The 23,044-nt window shown below is 47.5% G+C and overlaps 1 protein-coding gene across 7 annotated transcripts in view; it reads left to right on the forward strand.

The window, feature by feature from the left end:
* The first annotated feature begins 11,866 nt into the window (after positions 1-11,866).
* Positions 11,867-23,044, forward strand: part of CDK13 (cyclin dependent kinase 13) — a 51,440-nt gene continuing 40,262 nt past the window's right edge. For 3 of the 7 annotated variants that reach the window (XM_086743029.1, XM_086743030.1, XM_086743028.1), the window contains exon 1: positions 11,867-13,714. In XM_086743029.1, the coding sequence (XP_086599155.1) occupies positions 12,510-13,714 (1,205 nt within the window). In that variant the 5' untranslated portion in view covers positions 11,867-12,509. The remainder of the gene's footprint in view (positions 13,715-23,044) is intronic. The other 4 variants (XM_086743025.1, XM_086743027.1, XM_086743031.1 and 1 more) reach the window with 2 other exon arrangements.

Below are 23,044 nucleotides of genomic sequence, written 5' to 3' on the forward strand. Positions count from 1 at the left end.
GAAAGCATCCTTCACCTCTAGAAATCAGTAGTCACATCTGGAACAGTTGAAGTGATCCTCGTGATCTGTGCACTGGATTTCCTTTGGCGATTGGGCACTGACAGCAGTGCGCGCACTGTGTAAATGGGGATGGGAGAAGGGCATCCTTTCCCCTCGAATGACCAGGCTGCTTCATGTGAAAGGAATAAATTGTGTCACTCCCATGATCTTGCTAAAGCAAAACACTCTTTATTATACTGCGTGTAGGATACTGTTTGCTTTTACCTCCTTTACAATGATGCACATTCTTAATTTTGTGAAGAAATTACTGCTGCTCTTTTGTGGAGCAAGGCGGCAGAGAGAGGAGGCCTGCTCACCTGATACTCTCCGTGTGTTTGGACACCCGCGAGGGCCTGTCTCGTCGCACTGAGCTTGCACCCAAAGACTGAGAGTCTGTCCCTGAACAGACATAGCCTGGCAGCTTGCTGCACTCCTTGATGCCGTTTGGCCAAGGAATTACCCTGTCTGTGCTAGAAGACTGGTTTTCCTCGTTTCTCAGATTAACAAGAACCAAGAAGAAGTTCCTTTGGATGGCAATGGCCCCACCAGGAATTTCATCACACCCACATTCTCAGGTGCTTGCAGGTGGGCATAGGAAAAGCAACATCTTCAGTTCTCCTCGGCAGCTTTCTTCCCTAAAGGCGCGGAGGGCCTCTTAACAGAAGAGAGGCAGTTGCCTTGTAGTGTCGGGTGGCCACCTGGCCAGCCACCTCCTTACCCCTAGCGGCGCTACCAGCAAGAGCCTTCCTCTTCACTACGTGCCTGCAGAATGCATTTCAAAATCCATCAGCAGCCTTTCCTCCAGCTCCTGGAGAGTAAAGCCCCACAGACAGCAGTGCCACGAACCGCATGGCACTGACCCACCAGGCTTTTTGTCTCTGGCAGCTTTTCCAGCGCCTGGCCTGATTTGGCCCTTTCTCCCATGAAACTTCCCAAAGGGAAGCTCCGTTGATGGCAGCTCTGGAGATTGTCTTCCCTAGGAGGCAGACGTCCCTTTGGAAGGCGACTGGACTGACAGCGCCGGCTTCATACTCTGAGCCCCCCCACGCAGCCTGTGCGTTGCTCAGCCGGCCGGTGGAGGGCTGGATCTGCTGGTGGTGACCGCGTGCAGCTGGACTCCAGCAGCAGGCTACTACTGATGGGGGAAAGCCCCCTTCACACATCTCTCAGGCTCTCCAGCTTTCCTTCTTTGCTGCCAGGCAATGGAGGAAAGAGTGAAGGTCACGGCCAGGTCTTGGGAAATGGCATTGCAGAAAAGCATCCTTCCAGAAATGGAGGTTTCCGTGTCCACCTGACGTGCTGGATTCCCAGGCAGCCATGAGGCAGAAAAAGCTGTGTCTCACGGGAGAGTTCTCCGGCTCCCATCCTCCCTACCAGCTGAAGCTCCGACAGAAGAGACGATCCCCTCCATGGCTAAAGCCTGCGTGACGAACTGCAGGGCAGAAACAGGGAAGGCACGGTCCTCAGGTGGAGCACCATGAGTTTCTGCTGCAGTTTGGAAACACTGGAGTAGGCAAGTGGTCCTGGAGCCATGAGGAGATCACAGGGTGACCTTTTGTAAAATTTTATGTTATGTTCTGTTATTTTGAAGGGGTTTACTGTGTTCTGTTATTTTTCATTATTTTTTGTTATTTTATGTAAGACCACAATAATTTCAAGAAGTATTTATCTTATGTTCTTTTATGCTATTTTTTGTTATTTTACTTTTTTTTTGGTATTTTATAATTTTTCATGTTATTCTAGGTTATGTGGAAGAGTTTTTTACCTTATGTTATTTTGAAGAGATTTAGTTTATCATGTTATGTTTTGTTATTTTTTGTTCTGTAATTTATATCACAATATTTTGAAGGAGTATTTATCTTATGTTCTTTTATATTATTTTTCATTATTTTACATTGTTTATTTGCTATTATTCTAGATTTTGTGGAAGAGTTCTTTACGTTATGTTATTTTGAAGGGATTTACTGTATCATGCTATGTTTCGTTATTATTTTGTTATATAATTTATTTTGGAATATTTTGAAGGAGTATTTATCATGTTCTTTTATGTTATTTTTCAGTCTTTTACATTGTTGTTTGTTATTTTATATTATTTTAGGTTATGTGGAAGGGGCTTTTTGATGTTACGTTATTTCATGTCATGATATTTTATGTTAGTTTGAACGGGATTTTGATGTTATAATCTGTTATTTTTGTTATTTTCTGTTAGTTTACGTTATGTTGACGGGGGGCAGTTTATGTTAGGTTTCATGATTATATGTTATCTTTTGTTATTTCATGTCCTTTTTCTGACGCTGTTTCAGAGCCAATGCTCACAAGCATTTCCACAATGTGCAATGTGTAGCCAGGAGCAGGCGGATGCATTCTTCACTTCAGCTTGAAAAAAACATCCCTTGCAGTCTGGCAAAAGCAAGCCACAGAGCTCCAGAAAGCAGCCGCAGGAACACAGGCCCAGCAGTCCCTGTGTCCTGAAGAGCCAGAACGTGAAGGATCAGGACCCACCACGCATAAAAGAAGAAGAAGGAGAAGAAGAGGTGTGTGGAAGCGTGGGGGTATTTTTCAAAGAATGCCATGCAGCGATGACAAGCATCCTCTTTGCCTTCCAAAACTGTGGCTGTGCTTCTTGGCCCGTGATGCGTGAAAAGCGCTCTCGTGCCTGCCCGGCGCTTGTATTGCGCGCAGGCAGAGCTGGAAAGTGGCTGCTCGTGATGGTGCAGCGAGGCTGCAGCCCTCCCAAGCACAGGCTGTTTTGCAGAGGCAAGAAGCCCTGAGGAAGTGGAGGCAAGGGAAGAGCAGAGCTTGCTCCTGCTGCCAAGTGGCTACAGGCAAGAGAGGCTGAGAGAAGCAGGGCACGAGTGGCACCTTGGAGGGGCCAGAGGCCAGAAGAGCAGGCGAGAAGTGGGCAGCAAGGGCTCAGAGGAGCCCTGAGAAGGGGCTGTGCTGAGTGCTGCAGAGGAAGGCAAAAAACCCCCGGAGACGCGTGCTAGCCCAGCGTGGGGGAAAAAAAGCCTTCCTCCCCGCAGCTGCAGGGCCCGAGAGGCCATCTGCGTGGTGCACGAGCAGCAGGCGGTAAGCCAGGCCAAATGGAGGGAGCAGAGGAGCCCTGACAAGTGGTCATGCTCAGTGCTGCAGAGGAAGGCAAAAAACCCCCGGGGACCAGTGCCAATCTGCCCCGGGGGAAAATTCCTTCCTGACCCCAGCGCTGGCGATCGGCTATTCCCTGAGCACCTGAGCAAGACCTGCCCCCTCCTCCCTCAGGCTGCTCACGCCTCCCAGGAGATGATGCCCAAGCCCTCTTCTCTCTCAACCTGGAGCCATCTCAGGGGCTTCCCAGAGTGACCAAACAGCCGCGGCCTGATGGACCCTGGGGGCAAGAATCCTTCCCGGCCCCTGCTGGGACAACAGTGCGTGCTCCCAAGCACCACGACCCCTTGAAACGTCCCTGCATCCCATTCCTTACGGCTGCTGCCCCTGGCTCCACGGGGGATGAGGACGGCGAGCTCTGCGGTGCTCCTCAAGAAGGCATCACCTTGCTCTTGCCACGGCTAAACAGCTGAAAAGGCCTGATAGCCTCGTGCAGCTCCAGGGCTTGGTGGTTCTTCTGATCTCCAGCAGCCTCGTCCAGCCTGCGCTCTTCCTCTCTCAGCCCCCATCAAGCAATTCCAGCGGCTGCTGCTGGAGGACTTCCTCTGGCATGTCTTGGGGCTGCCCCCAGGCCAGCTCTGGCAGCTGGACACAGGACGGTGCTCCCTTCTCTACTGCACCAGAGTGTTGTGCCTGCCGCGTTGCCGGGTGCTGGCACTGTGGCACGGGGGTGACGCTGTGACATGCGCAGCCCCGCCCACCAGCCCTGCGCCCAGCATCCTGCGCACGAAGGCCTTTGGGGTGCTGGCCCCGAGGCAGCCCCTAGCCCAGGAGGCCCCGGGACCATTCCCTGCCCTTGCTGGCCATGCACTGGGCACAGCTGCTGGGCGGCCCTTGCGCCTCTTCTGCCACTCAGTTCCCAATCACAAACCTCGTGCTCTCCCTCTTCTCTCAGGCCATGGCAGAAAGCAACCCTCCAGGCCAGAGACCACCCCCATGAGCCGTCCGCTCTCTGCGCCACAGCTAACGTCCATGAGACCCCGCAGCCAGGAGCACCAGGGACTTGATCTGGCTGGGCACAACCCCTTTTCTGGGGCGTCAGGGGGCTGATTTTGGCAGCCGCGGCCCGCGGGAAAGCCCAAGTGGAACCAGAGCCATTGCTTGAGATGGACGGTGCCAACAGAGCGCCACGGCAATAACCCAGCCTTTGAAAAACAAGGGAGCAGAGCTTACGCTGCTGTGCTGGGAATGTTGCTCATTTTCACACCTAGAACCCTGGGGTCCGTGCCCAAAGCACAGCCAGGCAAACGACGACTCTTCCAAAGTGTAACAACAGCCCCTGGCTGCTATCGCCATCCCATCCCCTCGTCCCCCTGAAATCAAGCTGCGCAGCGCCTCTGGGAAACATTGGCCATGTGGATACGGCGTACAAAACGCCCTTCAGCCACGGGGTAAAACTTTCAGAGCTCCTCTGGGACTTGCCCTGGTCGTGCTAAGTAATTTCGTCAGAGAGAAAGCATCCTTCACCTCTAGAAATCAGTAGTCACATCTGGAACAGTTGAAGTGATCCTCGTGATCTGTGCACTGGATTTCCTTTGGCGATTGGGCACTGACAGCAGTGCGCGCACTGTGTAAATGGGGATGGGAGAAGGGCATCCTTTCCCCTCGAATGACCAGGCTGCTTCATGTGAAAGGAATAAATTGTGTCACTCCCATGATCTTGCTAAAGCAAAACACTCTTTATTATACTGCGTGTAGGATACTGTTTGCTTTTACCTCCTTTACAATGATGCACATTCTTAATTTTGTGAAGAAATTACTGCTGCTCTTTTGTGGAGCAAAGGCGGCAGAGAGAGGAGGCCTGCTCACCTGATACTCTCCGTGTGTTTGGACACCCGCGAGGGCCTGTCTCGTCGCACTGAGCTTGCACCCAAAGACTGAGAGTCTGTCCCTGAACAGACATAGCCTGGCAGCTTGCTGCACTCCTTGATGCCGTTTGGCCAAGGAATTACCCTGTCTGTGCTAGAAGACTGGTTTTCCTCGTTTCTCAGATTAACGAGAACCAAGAAGAAGTTCCTTTGGATGGCAATGGCCCCACCAGGAATTTCATCACACCCACATTCTCAGGTGCTTGCAGGTGGGCATAGAAAAAGCAACATCTTCAGTTCTCCTCGGCAGCTTTCTTCCCTAAAGGCGCGGAGGGCCTCTTAACAGAAGAGAGGCAGTTGCCTTGTAGTGTCGGGTGGCCACCTGGCCAGCCACCTCCTTACCCCTAGCGGCGCTACCAGCAAGAGCCTTCCTCTTCACTACGTGCCTGCAGAATGCATTTCAAAATCCATCAGCAGCCTTTCCTCCAGCTCCTGGAGAGTAAAGCCCCACAGACAGCAGTGCCACGAACCGCATGGCACTGACCCACCAGGCTTTTTGTCTCTGGCAGCTTTTCCAGCGCCTGGCCTGATTTGGCCCTTTCTCCCATGAAACTTCCCAAAGGGAAGCTCCGTTGATGGCAGCTCTGGAGATTGTCTTCCCTAGGAGGCAGACGTCCCTTTGGAAGGCGACTGGACTGACAGCGCCGGCTTCATACTCTGAGCCCCCCCACGCAGCCTGTGCGTTGCTCAGCCGGCCGGTGGAGGGCTGGATCTGCTGGTGGTGACTGCGTGCAGCTGGACTCCAGCAGCAGGCTACTACTGATGGGGGAAAGCCCCCTTCACACATCTCTCAGGCTCTCCAGCTTTCCTTCTTTGCTGCCAGGCAATGGAGGAAAGAGTGAAGGTCACGGCCAGGTCTTGGGAAATGGCATTGCAGAAAAGCATCCTTCCAGAAATGGAGGTTTCCGTGTCCACCTGACGTGCTGGATTCCCAGGCAGCCATGAGGCAGAAAAAGCTGTGTCTCACGGGAGAGTTCTCCGGCTCCCATCCTCCCTACCAGCTGAAGCTCCGACAGAAGAGACGATCCCCTCCATGGCTAAAGCCTGCGTGACGAACTGCAGGGCAGAAACAGGGAAGGCACGGTCCTCAGGTGGAGCACCATGAGTTTCTGCTGCAGTTTGGAAACACTGGAGTAGGCAAGTGGTCCTGGAGCCATGAGGAGATCACAGGGTGACCTTTTGTAAAATTTTATGTTATGTTCTGTTATTTTGAAGGGGTTTACTGTGTTCTGTTATTTTTCATTATTTTTTGTTGTCTTATGTAAGACCACAATAATTTCCAGAAGTATTTATCTTATGTTCTTTTATGCTATTTTTTGTTATTTTACTTTTTTTTTGGTATTTTATAATTTTTCATGTTATTCTAGGTTATGTGGAAGAGTTTTTTACCTTATGTTATTTTGAAGAGATTTAGTTTATCATGTTATGTTTTGTTATTTTTTGTTCTGTAATTTATATCACAATATTTTGAAGGAGTATTTATCATGTTCTTTTATGTTATTTTTCAGTCTTTTACATTGTTGTTTGTTATTTTATATTATTTTAGGTTACGTGGAAGGGGCTTTTTGATGTTACGTTATTTCATGTCATGATATTTTATGTTAGTTTGAACGGGATTTTGATGTTATAATCTGTTATTTTTGTTATTTTCTGTTAGTTTACGTTATGTTGACGGGGGGGGGGGGGAGTTTATGTTAGGTTTCATGATTATATGTTATCTTTTGTTATTTCATGTCCTTTTTCTGACGCTGTTTCAGAGCCAATGCTCACAAGCATTTCCACAATGTGCAATGTGTAGCCAGGAGCAGGCGGATGCATTCTTCACTTCAGCTTGAAAAAAACATCCCTTGCAGTCTGGCAAAAGCAAGCCACAGAGCTCCAGAAAGCAGCCGCAGGAACACAGGCCCAGCAGTCCCTGTGTCCTGAAGAGCCAGAACGTGAAGGATCAGGACCCACCACGCATAAAAGAAGAAGAAGGAGAAGAAGAGGTGTGTGGAAGCGTGGGGGTATTTTTCAAAGAATGCCATGCAGCGATGACAAGCATCCTCTTTGCCTTCCAAAACTGTGGCTGTGCTTCTTGGCCCGTGATGCGTGAAAAGCGCTCTCGTGCCTGCCCGGCGCTTGTATTGCGCGCAGGCAGAGCTGAAAAGTGGCTGCTCGTGATGGTGCAGCGAGGCTGCAGCCCTCCCAAGCACAGGCTGTTTTGCAGAGGCAAGAAGCCCTGAGGAAGTGGAGGCAAGGGAAGAGCAGAGCTTGCTCCTGCTGCCAAGCAGCTACGGGCAAGAGAGGCTGAGAGAAGCAGGGCACGAGTGGCACCTTGGAGGGGCCAGAGGCCAGAAGAGCAGGCGAGAAGTGGGCAGCAAGGGCTCAGAGGAGGGCGAGAAGTGGGCAGCAAGGGCTCAGAGGAGCCCTGAGAAGGGGCTGTGCTGAGTGCTGCAGAGGAAGGCAAAAAACCCCCGGAGACGCGTGCTAGCCCAGCGTGGGGGAAAAAAAGCCTTCCTCCCCGCAGCTGCAGGGCCCGAGAGGCCATCTGCGTGGTGCACGAGCAGCAGGCGGTAAGCCAGGCCAAATGGAGGGAGCAGAGGAGCCCTGACAAGTGGTCATGCTCAGTGCTGCAGAGGAAGGCAAAAAACCCCCGGGGACCAGTGCCAATCTACCCCGGGGGAAAATTCCTTCCTAACCCCAGCGCTGGCGATCGGCTATTCCCTGAGCACCTGAGCAAGACCTGCCCCCTCCTCCCTCAGGCTGCTCACGCCTCCCAGGAGATGATGCCCAAGCCCTCTTCTCTCTCAACCTGGAGCCATCTCAGGGGCTTCCCAGAGTGACCAAACGGCCGCGGCCTGATGGACCCTGGGGGCAAGAATCCTTCCCGGCCCCTGCTGGGACACCAGTGCGTGCTCCCAAGCACCACGACCCCTTGAAACGTCCCTGCATCCCATTCCTTACGGCTGCTGCCCCTGGCTCCACGGGGGATGAGGACGGCGAGCTCTGCGGTGCTCCTCAAGAAGGCATCACCTTGCTCTTGCCACGGCTAAACAGCTGAAAAGGCCTGATAGCCTCGTGCAGCTCCAGGGCTTGGTGGTTCTTCTGATCTCCAGCAGCCTCGTCCAGCCTGCGCTCTTCCTCTCTCAGCCCCCATCAAGCAATTCCAGCGGCTGCTGCTGGAGGACTTCCTCTGGCATGTCTTGGGGCTGCCCCCAGGCCAGCTCTGGCAGCTGGACACAGGACGGTGCTCCCTTCTCTACTGCACCAGAGTGTTGTGCCTGCCGCGTTGCCGGGTGCTGGCACTGTGGCACGGGGGTGACGCTGTGACATGCGCAGCCCCGCCCACCAGCCCTGCGCCCAGCATCCTGCGCACGAAGGCCTTTGGGGTGCTGGCCCCGAGGCAGCCCCTAGCCCAGGAGGCCCCGGGACCATTCCCTGCCCCTGCCCTTGCTGGCCATGCACTGGGCACAGCTGCTGGGCGGCCCTTACGCCTCTTCTGCCACTCGGTTCCCAATCACAAACCTCGTGCTCTCCCTCTTCTCTCAGGCCATGGCAGAAAGCAACCCTCCAGGCCAGAGACCACCCCCGTGAGCCGTCCCCTCTCTGCGCCACAGCTAACGTCCATGAGGCCCCGCAGCCAGGAGCACCAGGGACTTGATCTGGCTGGGCACAACCCCTTTTCTGGGGCGTCAGGGGGTTGATTTTGGCAGCCGCTGCCCGCGGGAAAGCCCAAGTGGAACCAGAGCCATCGCTTGAGATGGACGGTGCCAACAGAGCGCCACGGCAATAACCCAGCCTTTGAAAAACAAGGGAGCAGAGCTTACGCTGCTGTGCTGGGAATGTTGCTCATTTTCACACCTAGAACCCTGGGGTCCGTGCCCAAAGCACAGCCAGGCAAACGACGACTCTTCCAAAGTGTAACAACAGCCCCTGGCTGCTATCGCCATCCCATCCCCTCGTTCCCCTGAAATCAAGCTGCGCAGCGCCTCTGGGAAACATTGGCCATGTGGATACGGCGTACAAAACGCCCTTCAGCCACGGGGTAAAACTTTCAGAGCTCCTCTGTGTCTTTTACTGTGTAGGATACTGTTTGGGTTTATCTGGTTTACAATGATGCACGTTCTTTAATTTTGTCAAGAAATTACTGCTGTTGTTTTGCCTAACAAAGCAGCAGAGAGGAGACCTGTTCACCTGATAATCTTCACATTATTGACTTTTCAACTAGTACTGAGGATATAGAGACAGTAATAAAAAATCTACGTTATACCTGTTTCTTTTAACAGGAATCAGCTTAAGGATATACTCTGTCAAAACTGCTTTAATAATACCATGCACCTGCACTTAAATTTGCTTAAACTCAGAGCAGGGTTGCGTGATAATAGTGCAGAGGTTTCTACAGTGAAATTAAGAGTGGTTTGTCACATGCTTTGTCAGGAAGAAGATTTAACATTTCCCCTCTCTGCTCATATCCTCGGATGCATATTCATACGAAAGGAACTGCAGTGATCTCTTTTCTCCCTCTGTCCTGTATTCCTTTAATCTCTTGAAAGTGTTCCTCAGACCGATTAAAGGCATTTTTCTTCTTTCCCCTCTGGAAAGAAAGAGAGCTGTCGGGGGAGCTCTAGCAGCGAGGATCTCGTGGAGTTGACCCCAGTCCTGCGCCTGTGGCCTAGAAACATCTTTGTGTGGCTAGGGCAGTTCCCACTGAAGCAGACTTTCAAACAGAGAACAAGCATTGCGAAAAAGGTCGACACAAGGCAACTTTAGCAAATTTGGTACTTTGTTAGGTCTCTTATTGCTGCTCTTATCTGAATCGCTGAGAAAACAACATACTCAAACACAGGTTCACTTTTTAACACCTCTTTAGCAGCTCTGCTGATCATCAAAAAGAGCAATGAGGGAGCAGTTTGTTATCAGGAAGGAAACCTTTCTTTGCAGTCTGTTTTACATCTTCTTGCAGGCATCACTAAACCTCGTGTTTAACCCACTGGCTTTATCTAGGAAAAATAACGATTTTGTCCTTCACCTGCGAGTTTGTGGTTTTTTCGCTCCCCTTTCAGACTCCTTTGAGAGAGGGGCCTGAAGATGAAATGTGTACTTGTTCTCTCACCTAATTGTACTGTAAGTTCTGGTGAGCCTATAGGTAAATTGGCTCGACTGAAGATTACAAATGTATTGCCCAAGTTGCCTTACTGTATTAGAATATTATAAACACCAAATTTTCAGTTTCACTTAAGAGAGGAAGTTATAAATGACTTTTTACTAGTCTTGCTATGCTTACACAAGCCAGCAGGTGAATACTTTGGCTCCTCCTTTGAAATGTCTTTACCCATCGCTTCTCAAGCTGCAGGTCTCAAGCTGGCACGCACGTCTGCTGGTTGCAGTCCTGCTCCGGCCCCACACTTCATCTGAGGCCTCGGAGGGACGTACCCTTCCTCTTATCACCATGTGGTACCATGTAAGGCGGGACGGGCATACATTGGTTATTTGCTCGTGTTGCGCTTGAGTGAACAGCATTAAGACTTTGTCATTAAATTACATCCTTCATAAGAAAATTACTCATGGACAGGAATTTATGCTTTAGCTAGCCAGTGGAGAGTGTAGTGCTACTTCTTACCAGGTGTGCCAGAAGCCCTTCTACACATTTGTACCTGCAACCCATCTTTCTCTTCTAAAACAATTTAAAGGAAATTTCAGTAGCTCTCCTCTGCTGAATTTTGTCTTATCAGGTGGCCTGTTAGATTTTTCAGTGTACAGTGTACACACAAAACTCTTAAATACCTTGTGCTCTGTAAAAATGTTTAAATGTTGTTCTCACTTCTTCATATAGAGTAAACCCCCCAGCAAACTTGATATTCTGTCTGTCACAGCATTTTGCTCACGGGTTTTCCAAAGAGCACCAATTCTCAGAGTTTTACAGGCTTTCACCCTTTTAACGCTGATTTCGACCATGGGAAACTCTCAGGACAGTAACATGGCAAATTGTGGGAAGGTTGAAAGCCTGAGCTTGTGTGTTTTTCTGCCAGTTTCTTACAGCTTCTACAGGCAATTTACAGTCTACTACAGCATTCTTAAGCAAAAGCCACCAGAAAAACATCAACGCCCCTTGTATGGTAAGCCAGAATGAAATTCTTGCTACACTGCTCATGCACGCGATCCGAATGTGGCAGGCGTGGGGCCACAATAAAGTATTTTTTGTCTTGAGTAGGCATTTATAAATAAATAGAAAACCTCAAAGGATATAAATAAAGTATACATGGCCTTATGAATTTTACAGAGAGCTCTTCCACAGCAGCCGTCAGCGGCAGGGCTGCCGTGCCCGCACACGGTGAGCACACACCAGCCAGCATCCCCAGCTGCTTCCGCAGAGGAAGAGGGTGGCCCAGGCCTGAGGCCGCCCCTCCGCCGCGTCCCTCGGAGAGGCGCGCCCCAAAACCCTCGGTCCCTCAAGCTCCACCCCATCCGCCGGCGGCTCCACCGCTCCAGTCTCTAGAGAGCACCGGCACAAAGACGAAGAGAGAGGCCGCAGCGGGACGAGGAGCCCCATATTGACACCCCGCTGCCGGAAGTGACCTTTGACACCCCCCCGCCCGGAAGCGCCCCTTCCCTTCGCCCGCGGGGCGAGCGCGCCGCAGTTACCGCGAAGGGCGCGATCTCGCGAGAGCCACCTGCGACGGGGCGCGCGGGGGTTGGGGTTGGGGAGGTAGGGGGGAAGCGGGAGCGAGATCTCGCGAGAGCGCGGCGGCTGTCCCGGCTCCGGGCATGCGGGCAAGGGCGGCAGCCGCGCGCGCGATTGGCGGGGCGCGCTCCCACCGTTCCGCCACCGGCTCCGCGCATGCGCCGCCCGCCGCCGGGCCGTGTACCTGGTGCGTGTGTATGCGTGTGTCACCCGCGCGCAGCGCGGAGGCCGTGCCAGTGCTCCCGGCCGCCGGCGACTCGGGACCGGGCACCTGGGAGCCGCCGGGCAGGGTAAGCGGGCTCGGGGCCAGCGCCAAGGCCGGGCGCCGCCTCGGACACCCCGCCCCGAGGCGGCCCGGCACGGCCTGACCCCGCCGCCCGGCCGGGGAGCGGGTGAGGGAGGAGGCGGCGGCCCCGCGGCCCGAGCCCGGCGTCCACATCCCCGCGCAGGGCCGCCCGGCGCCGCACGAGGCCGCCGCGGCCCGGGATGGAGTGAGGAGGCCGCCGCCAGCAGACACTTCCGCGTTGTGGGAGGCCGCGCCGGGCCCGCGGGAGTCTCCCGCCGCCGCTCCGCCGGCCAGCGCCCGCCCCGGCCCGAACTCAGGCGGCGCGACCCCATGTGAGGCGGCGCGGCCGGGCGGGCTGCGAGGCGGGCCGGGCCCGAGCGAGGGAGGCCGCCGTGCCGGCCGGCGGGTGTCCCCGTGTGTCTCCGCGGCGCCGGGTCTCCATGGCGCCGGCAGCGCCCTGAGGGGCGGCGGATTCCGTAGGCCGCGTCCTCGGCCGTGAGTGAGCTCGATGCCGAGCACCTCGGACGCGGCGGCCGGCGGGAGCGGGGGAAGCCGGGGCTGGGGGAGCGGCGGCAGCAGCTCGGCGGTGGAGGCGGTGGCCGACAAGAAGCGGCTGCATCACCGGAGACGGAAGCGCTTCGCGGCCCAGCCGCAGCCCCCCCCGCCGCCGGCCCCTCACCCGCTGCTCTTCCCGCTCCTGCAGCCGCCCCTCCTGCAGCCCCCGCTCCTGCAGCCGCCGCTGCCGCCGCAGTCCCTGCTCTTCCTAGCGGCTACCGGCGCCTCCTCCTGCTGCGGGGAGGGGGGGGAGCGGAAGCGGCCGCGGGGCAAGCGGCGCTCGGGCTCCCGGCACAAGCGACGGCGGGGCCGTGGGGGCGGCGGTGGCGGCGGCGGGACCCAGGAGGCGGAGAAACGGCGCGGTAGCGGGGGGCTGAGCACGCTGGTGGAGGAGTACGACGACGTGAGCTCCCAGTCCGAAGGGCTGGTGGGCGGCAGCGCGGCCGGCGGCGCGGGCAGCGGCGCGGGGAGCCCGGCTTCCTCGTCGGGCGGCGGCGGGACTCAGCGGCAGAGGGGCGAGGCTGAGCGGAGCAGTCGGTCTCGCCGGGAGCACCGCGGCAGCAGCGGCCGCTCCAAGGAGCGGCACCGGGAGCACCGGCGGAGGGGGGAGGAGAAGGCGCAGCAGGAGGGGGCGCCGGCCGGCCGCGGGGGAGCCGAGGCCTCCTCGTCCTCCTCCAAATCCCGCAGCCGCCACAACCACACCGGGGGCCAGGACCGGGAGGGACTCAAGAGCAGCAGCAGCGGTGGCAGCGACGGCCGCAGGAAGGGCTCCCTCACCTCGCCCGGCAGCGGCAGGAAAGAACGGGAGAGCAAAGCGCACCGGAGCCGGACTAAAGCGGCCAAGGAGCCGCCATCGGCTTACAAGGACCCGCCAAAGGCCTACCGAGACGACAAGCCTGAGCCTAAGGCCTACCGGCGGCAGCGCTCCTCCCCCAGCCCTGGCCGGGATGACAGCCCCCCGCTGCACCGCTCCTCGCAGAGCCAGCGGAGCCGCAAGTCGCTCAGCCCGGTGGGCGGCCGCTCGCCCCTCAGCCCCTACAGCCGTCGTCGCTCCCCCAGCTACAGCCGGCACAGCTCCTACGAGCGCGGCGGGGATGTGTCGCCCAGCCCCTACAGCAGTTGGCGCCGGTCGCGGAGCCCCTACAGCCCCGTTATCCGGTGAGTCCGGGCATGCGGGGGAGGGAAGGAGGTAGGGGCAAGGGAGGAAGTCATGGCTGGGGCTGGGCTGGAGGGCAGGCCGGAGCGACTTGCATCTAGCAGCAAAAGCCCTCCCTCATGCCCTCTTGGTGCCAGAAAGCTGGGGTGGGGGGAAGGGGAGCGGGACACATACAAAGATCTTCCTGTCCTCTCTCGTCTCGGGGAGAAAGGGAGATGTGAGTGCCTATAATACTCCTGCAGTTAGTTTCTCTCGTGGGAGACCACCTAGCTGAAAAAAGTCTTTTAAAATGTCAAAGGACATTTTAAAATGTCAAAGAACGTTTTCAGATGAGAGTGATTGAATGAAGATGCTTCTTAGAGGACAGGTTTTCTGAAGGACCAATGTTGATTTTTGAATCTTTGCTTACAAAGTACAGAGATTCTCAGGTACATTTTTATGTATCCTGTTCCCCTGTATGAAAGGATGTGTGTTAAATATATTTGTGGTGGTTTAATTCCCAGCAATCTAAAGAGCAAACAAGCTGACAGGCAATTTGTGTTACAAGTGTTTCTTGTTCTTTTTAGAGGTCTATAGAAAGACTTAGACTTTCTGTTTTGCTAGGAAAAGGAGCCAATGTCAAATTTTGTTGAATTGTCTTTCATGCTTTACACAACCTATGAAAATGTATGTAAGCTCTTTTCCTGTTAAGTTTATATACATGTATATAGTGGCATGTGTTTGCAAATCATTTTCTTACTGTTAGTGGGAGCTCAGAATGTAAAGGTCAGCATTGCTGTGCCTTCTTAATTTTATATAGAGAGGAAATGTAGGCTGTATTTCTCTAATCAGATGCAAACAGTGTTGCAGAATTAAAGCTTTTCAAAATACTTAAACTTGCAGCAAAACTGCTGAGAATTTGAAGTATTTGCTTAGTATGTATTTATAACTGAAGATTTTTATTTCCCATGTTGGAATCTTACTGATGCCTCATAGGCTTACTGAAATTCACATCTGGACTTTAGTTTTAAATGTATCAGGTGATTTACCATTCCACTGGCAAGAATTTTGTTTACAAGGCAGTACGTGGTGGGTTGTCTTGAGAGCTGTTCAATGGTGTTTCTAATGAGCATGTTGTGTCGTTTACCATTTGGAACGTCCCACTGTGTATCCAGTGAGGATGCTGATGCCATTCCTGTGTTTTACTGGCTGTTGCTAAGATCTGCTGTCTGGGATGTGCATTGAATGCTGTTTAAAGCGTTAAGTAACAAAACTGCCCTACTTTGTTTGAAGGGATAGAACAAAGATGCCTTTGGAAAAAAATAGTTATTGTTTTAAGGTATGGTTGTATTGTAAACAATAGGGTATTTCAAACAGAAAACACTGAGTCCTCTGAAAAACAGCATGTCGTCGTCGTTATTGTTCCATGATAGCTTGTTATGAGTGCTTAAGGGTACTCTTCCAAGATGATTTGAATACTAAAATAGTGGGAATATTATGTGCATAGTTTGACTTAACCGCTTTAGGAATCAGATTATTTTTGTAGATGCTTTTATCCTGGAATAAGAAAGCTAATAATGATGAGCAAAATAATGTACACTAGGTTTGCAGATAAGAGTAGCTGTCTTAGAGTGACAGTCCAGTTAGTTTAGGATCATGTCTTATGCAGTAGCTGATAGGGCTGTAGTAGAAGGTACAGGAGATCTTGTATAGGGGACAGTTACAGAACTAGATTTTGTAGGAGTGTTGTGTTTCCCTTTTTTCCTGTTGGTAGTGGGCCTGTGGTTTGAAGCATGAGAGTTTAGATCTCCTGGTTTTTGTATTGTCTCTGTGATAAGTGTGTAAATCTTCCTTGAGCTGCTGGTCTGTTTCCACAAGTTAGCTTTGTGACTTCCTTCCTCCAGTGAAACTGTAATTTGCATCCTATCTTTAACTGCATAACAGATAAATTAATTTGTTAACAAGTGCAGGTTGTCGGGTTTACTGGAGAGGGACTGGAATGCCCAAGTGAAAAGAAGAGGTTGCTACATGTAGAAAGCAAGGTTGGTCTGTCCTAATGTGGCATTTATTGTAAAAATGTCATTTTCAAGGAAACCAAAGACATGAAGACAAGCGCAGTTGTTCATAATGTTTGCCTGCTGTGGAGAAATGCAAGCTAGTGTTTCTTTGCCCCAGTACAGCTATTACACGTTACGTGTATTGCGGTGGGATGGAGAAATAAAGATGGAGGGTCTTTATATGATTGTTTTAGCCATTCAAAACTGTCATAATTGCTTTATTTGCTTGACTCTGTGGTATAGTACTACATCCAAAATATTGAAAATTTTTACTGTGCTGTTTAAGTAATGGTATATAGTCCATATATTAGACTTGAGAGAATATTACAGTTTCATGAAGGCAACAGCTTCTTACAGCACCTGTCTTCTTCATCTGGATGATTTAAAGACTTAAATTCTGGGCTTGTATCCAGCTGTAATGGTGTCAAGACAGTAAGAACTTTGTGTGTGACTGAGCATTCCAGGCTAGAAGTCTTCTTTCTCTTTTCATTCTTTATCTCATGTATGTGTCTTCTGTCATGCTATATAAATTATCCAGTTATTTTGGTATGTAAAAAATGAGAATGAAGTGGTTCTAGCACACTTGCAAAGCTCATGTTTCTAGAGTGCTGATTTTTTTTCATCTATATCTCTGAGCTACTTAGGGAGAAACTTCTAGTAAACAGTTGAAGAGAAAGAAGTGAAGTTGGCTTCACTCATTTGAATCCCTGGTTTTCTCAAGCAGCAGCAACAGTGCAGTTAAGAGTTTTGAATTGCAGTAGTGACTCTGACTAGTCTTTCAGTGATGTTGCTTGGATGTGGGTTCTGCCGAGAAGCAAAGACACTAGATATGCATTCCACGCTTGCAAAATTGTCTTTGAATGGTAGACTAATTGCCTTTTCCATTATAATAGCAATAAATGTCTGTGTTTTGGGGAAACTGTTTGAGCTCTTTTCGCTTGTTGGACAAAACTTCTTTATTTGCTGCTGGTGGATTTGTATTACTGTATTTTCTTGTGGTTAGTAACACAGCTGTTCTAAAGTAGGACATGCACATTTTAAAAATGGAAATTCTTCCGTAATACCAAAAGTATGAGGTCGTCATTTCTCTACTGATAAACTGACTGATTTTTTTTTTTTTTAAGAAATTCACAAGAAAAAAGAAGGGGACGGGGAAGGAGAAAACCCCATAGTTGACAAAATAAGGAGACACAGTCCCTCTTTGGAAACTAGTTTAGGATTAAATTGTAGGAAGAGAAGAACTACTTCTTATAACTTCAGTCAGGTCATATGCTACGTGATCACACATTTAATTCAGTTAGCTGTATAGATGAGTAATCACAGTTTTCCAAACTTGGATACACCTACTCATCTGGCTAGATAAAAGTGAGTGGGGCACTACTAGCATAGTACTACTGCGTGCTTGGATGTTGCTTGTTGGAGAAATACAGGGTTTTTTTGTTGGTACTCTTGGGCTGTCTCATGCTCTAGCTGTAGCTAGTCTGTAGTAGTAAGACTGCAAAATATGGATCATATATAGGTAAAACCAAGCATAGGGAAAATGGTAAAATATGTACTCGGCTAGTAAATGGTGAGTTTGTAGAGGAAGGCATGGTTTCATACACTGATGTAAAAATAACTTTGAAGCCAATAATTCTGCTGCTTTTGAACTTAAAGAAGTAGGAGAGATTTTCAGACTTTTTTTTTCCTCTTGTTTGGTGAAAAGAGATTATTTTTTAAAAATAAAACTCTCTAATCTTGTTTAGTAAAACTGTATTTTGCAGAATTTAAAATGTGAAACTGTAGGTTTTCACTGTTTGGAATAGCTGATTTTTCCAGTGCACATTGAGGCTTGTGCTCTAGTGCTTATTCTGAATTTATCAAGATTTGTTTTGTTACTTGGCAGTGGACTTTGCCTTTTGCCCAGCCATGTTGATATGCCTTTTCTTTTTGTTGTTGCACTTTTTCTTTCCTTATTGTGGGAAGGGACTTCATTTGAAATATTTAACTTTCAGAGTGATTAGAACACAGCACTTGAATTGACTTGACTTTTTGCTGGTTGATTTCTTTGTCAGGAGAGTTCTGGTCTGAGAATATAGGGTTATAAAGCAGATGTAAGAAACAAAATTCATGTTCAGAATTTTTTAATATTCCTATGCTGTATGTATTGGAGACCCTTTTAAAGATTTATGGTTTGAATCAGTAAGGCAAGTTATGTAGCCTTCATGCACAAAGCAGCAGAGTAGGTGGTTGGTTACAGAGTTGCTTAGAGTATAACCTTGAACTAGGGGCTAGAGAAAATAAATAAAATAAATAAAATTAATAAGGTATCAAGTGAGAGAGCACTATTACTGTTATGGCTTAAATAAAAGAATTATACATTTACCTGCTAGTGCAACATGGAAAAGCTATACTATGAACTAGAACGTTTTGTCAAGGTGGTTTGTGTTACTGAGTGATTATAAATGTATTGGAAGATCTGCGGTGAAGCCAGTTGATTAAATTTAGGTGTCACTTTTCAAATACGCTGTGACCTTACCAAGCAGGGGAAGATGGCAGTGCTTAGTCAGTAGTGCAGCATTCACTGGTAGTTAGTGAAAGAGCTGGGCTTGCAGTGAGTGTTTTAACCTCCTTTGCTCTGTTTGGTTTCTTGTTTTTCCACCTGTGTTCTCATTAATCCCTTTGTATTGTATCTTCTCAAAAAGTTACTGACAAAGTCAGTTCCCTTGTTCAGCTCTGTAGGCACTGATACATTCCAAGTATAATACTGTTTGCGCTTAGGTAATGTGTCTAGCTGGCTAGTAGCATGTTGGATTTAGCGTGCTGTTAAAGCGATTAAGAAGAAAAGAGGTTTTCAAGTTTACAAAACATGAGAAGATAACACGACTGTTTTGATTTGTCAATTAGATGTAATACGTTTTTATTATTATTAAAATAAAGGGAGGATTGGAATGGGAAAGAAAGCAGCACTTAGAATAGTAGCAGGACATTAAAAAACATGTAAGCTGAGTGAGGCCTGTATTCCTGGAATTCTGATACGTATAACACTTTTTTTTCTTTTTTCCCTCTGTGCTTTCAAATATCAAGATAGTAAAATATAGCACTTTAAGTTACTGTTTAGAATTCTTTCATTCTGTTCTTGAGAATGTAAGTGATATTATGTCAGTAGCTTTTTTTTTGTTAAATTCATTGATAAATTTACTATTTGCTAATTGTTAAATTAACCAGTGAGGTGTAATAGAATGCTGCCTTTTGAGAAGGAGGAACGTTGTAACAGTTCTGAAACTTGGAACTAGTAACACTTTGATATCTTAAGTAGGTTTTTTACAGTGAATAAGTACATTGTATTAATTAGGCAGAGAAAAAATGAATATTGATTTGTTTTATGAAATCTAGGGCCCTATGAAAAATATTGGAAAAACTGTAATACCTAAACCAGCTTTTAAAAAATTATTATTCGGGGGGGGGGGGGCATTATTTTTGTTGTTCTGAAATATGGGGGAAAGCAGTGTTGAGTTTTAATTTTGGAGTAACTTCTTTACTAGTGCTTTCTTCTCTATCAGTTTCTTTAAATCTGCCTCTTCTCATATGTATTTTTTAGATAATGTCTTGAACTTTTTTCTGATTTCATTTTATAGCTAGACATACTATTGTGTAATTATTTCAATTTCCCTTTGCAGCTACTGTAGTTGTGCTTCTAGTCTCCTTTGTTGCTGTCTCTGGGGAAGAAAAAAAAAGCAGCTTTATGTAAAGAACCTCTTAGTTCTAATGCAGGCTAGTCCTACGGATACTTAACGGTTTTTAGGCAAATCAGTTTTCTTTTTGGGGGGGTTGTTTTTTCCCTTGTCTCCATATATAAAAACATACTGAAGTCTGTATATTGTTCTGAAGTGATTTTATGTATGTCATGAAATCTGTCAGTTATCCTTTCTGTAGTGATATATACCTGTGTGAAGGGAATTCGGGGTGCTCGTAGAAGACTGTTAATGGCTAAGCATGGTAAAGGTACTTGTAAATGAAGTAGAACATCTAGGTGCAAATAGGAAGAAGCATCAGAAGAAACTTACCAGAAACAGTAGCTTCTTAGTAGCCTCTCCCCATGTGTGTTACCAGCAGGTGCTTTTGTTTTGGGAGGTTTGGATATGGTCCTTAGTTTTATTACACTTTCTGATATCTCCAGGCTTGGCAAAAAAAGTTTGGATTGTTTTGTTGGATTTGTTTGGCGTTTGCAATGCAGTTCTGTGCACTTGTAGCCACTCTACTTTTGTTCCTATTTACTGTGTTAAAAACAAACTGTCCTAACTAAAGATTAAATAGTTGGTGGCGTTAAATAAGGTATTTTAGGTATGTGTGTATGCATGTACAGACCCACTTAATATAAATCTGTTAAGATTTAGAGGATGCTGTATATTTTATATGTCTGTCCTGGTGTTTTTTCAGGGTCCCAGTAAAATGTCAGTGTCCTGTTAAATGGCAGACACTGGCTATTGTGCAAGCCTGTTTCTGTGCGGCTGTGACTATGTCAAACAAGTGTTAGCTCTGAATAGAGCGCATTGACTGGTTGTATTATGTATAAAGCACTATTTCTCCACTCTCAGAATTCTGTATAGGCTTCTGAGGGAAAGCTTGTAAATGTCCATAGCTTTGGTTTTATGCCATTTTTATAGATGGGAACTTGTACATTTCGTCTAGCCTGCAAGGTTCTCTTGGGACTTTTGAACTAATGCTGATGAAAGTGATAGTGGACTATTTTAAAAGGTCATTAGGCTTATGAAAACACCAAATTTTATCACTGTAACTTCAATAACTAGAGCACTTAGATAAAGCTGTCTTTTACTTAAGATTCAGCATTTGTCTGTGTAGTTGAAAGTTTTAATATTTTTGCTATAACTCTCTTGAGTCTAACCCAGTGGACAAGGTACAGCAGGGGACTCCTGCAAAGGTCTTTGGGATGCCAAAGGAAGTTCTAGTTTATTATTAGTGGAAACATACATGATGTAATGCAATGTAATTTTTTTTTTTTCTGACACAAAATTAAATAATGAAAAACTTTTGGAAAAATTAAACCAGTGCAGAGATTATACTCAGTCAGCATATTTCATAACTAGGATACTATCATTTTGATCTACTGTTAAGGGCTGTAGTATGTACTGGGGCTAAAACTTAAATTTGTGTGCATGCAAATTTGCTGTCTCCCACGGGGATGCAATTCTGACATGAGAAAGTTATGCTGTTGTCATTTGGGGTGTGAAATCTGGGGTGGAGAATGATGGGGTTTTGCTGAGCTTGTATAAATCCGTGTTCACATCCCAGACTCTTGACTAATGTTGGTAAAATACATACATCAAACCACTGCCAATGCTTGACTTCTTTACATGTTTGTTTTTTAAGAAGGTATAAAGATTTAGGTTATTTTTGCCCCAGCTTTTCAAAACAGCCTCTTCCCCACCGAGTTATGGTGGCTGGTTGAGTGAGCATTTGCGGTAACTAATTTGAACAGATTTCCTTATTTCATCCTTAGTAGTGATTTAAATGAACCTGTTCTGTTTTGAACCAAAGTGGAACAGACACAGTCTTATGGTCAGGCATAGTGTCTTAACAACTGTAGGGTTTTAAGCTGCTACTTCTCATTTCAAGTACATGTGGAATTATGTCTTTGTTTCTGTTTGTGACATAGGTTACTTTCTTTATATTGGACACCTTAAAAAAAAAAAAAACAAGGAAAAAAACAAAAAAAACCCCAAACCCTCAAACAAACCGTAAATTGTACTTATGAAAGAAATATAACTGATTTTGAGCCCTTTAGGGCATGTTTTAAGTTTAGTACAAGTTGCAATGAAGTCCTTGGGATGGAGGTTGTATTCTACAGGTAACTGGAGCAAGTGTCAGTTTAAACTAGCTGATTTAGGAGCAAGACATGCAAGCAGATGTTTTCCAGGACAGGTCAGAGACAGCCTCGCAAATGATGCACCGTTTATAGAAGTCAGTTTAGGACTAATGGGGCTTATGAGCTTGTGCTTGATGCTGGAGAAATGTAATTATACTGATTCTACAGCTGGTGCCAGTCTGTAGCAATATACCCCTACTTGAGGTAATAATTCCTTTCGGAAAGTGAGATAATGGTGTGAGGAGAGCTCTGACCATTTGAGGTGTATGTATGGTCTGGATAGTCTCAGCCTTCCTTTTTCTTCCTACCCCAACATAACTCTGTATTATGGAACTTTTAACTTTTTTACTTTTACTTCAGTTTGGCCAAACCTCTGAAATTTTTATGTGGGATTTAGTACTTAGATTTTCAAAGTAATAATGAGAAAAATAACTTCAGCAACGTATTTCATTATGGAGCAGAAGTGAGTTTTCAAGGGATTTTTTTCTGACCAATGTTATGTTTTTATTTGGTTTTTACTGGACATAGACATTAATATCTCTTTACAAAGTGAATCAAAATCTTAAATTTTGGTTGAAAATTCAGAGAACGGTATTTTGCAACTTTTTTTTCAATTAAAATGTAAGAAACTTTTTTTAAAAAAAATTATTATTACTGTCTGTTATCTTACCGTGACAGAAAAATCTATAAAACCTGCTTCCTGGCGTAGAATTGAATCGTGTCAGCTTCCAAGAGTTGTCATCGTGTGGGGCTTGATAGGTTTTTTTTAAATATTTTTTTATTTCAAGGGTCTCTAGCCATTTGGATCTATTTGAGTTTTACCTGTAGACTTCTGAAGCTTGTGCTGTAGTATATATTGTGCATACAACGCATTGTTTTGAATCACTCCGACGTAATCTTGATTTGTCTTAATGACTTTTTATGTTGCTTTAGAAAGAAGTCTGAAAATAGTTCTTATAATGCAGGGAAAAAGTGTAGATTTGGAAATTAGTAAATATTGCACATAAAATAGAAACATCATTAGAAACATCATTGTACTATATTAAATATTTGTTCAGTTGAAGCATTGAAATACAATTTCTTGTATTGATAATTAAAATATAGTTAATTTAATTGTTACAAAAATTAGATTTGACATAGTGGTGGATAATTCTGACCATAATGATTATGCTTGGCTTTTTTTTTCCCTTAAAGTTTTGGCAGCTTCCATACACTGGTGCTGTCTTTTGAACTCTGAAGTTCTTGTGTCTCCAAGAAGTCTTATTTTTTTCTATTACTTCTTATTTTTTCTTTGTCCAGCTAATTAACAATTTTTTTTTTAATCTTGATTATACTTTTTCTTCCCATTCAAGTAATATACTCGAGAAAAATAGGTTTTGTCAAACTTTAATCAAGAGAATATTTGTAGATCTGGTGAATACCCTTGCTAT

Source organism: Chlamydotis macqueenii, chromosome 2 (assembly GCF_036417535.1).
Source record: "Chlamydotis macqueenii isolate bChlMac1 chromosome 2, bChlMac1.mat, whole genome shotgun sequence".
Classification (NCBI taxonomy): Eukaryota; Metazoa; Chordata; class Aves; order Otidiformes; family Otididae; genus Chlamydotis; species Chlamydotis macqueenii.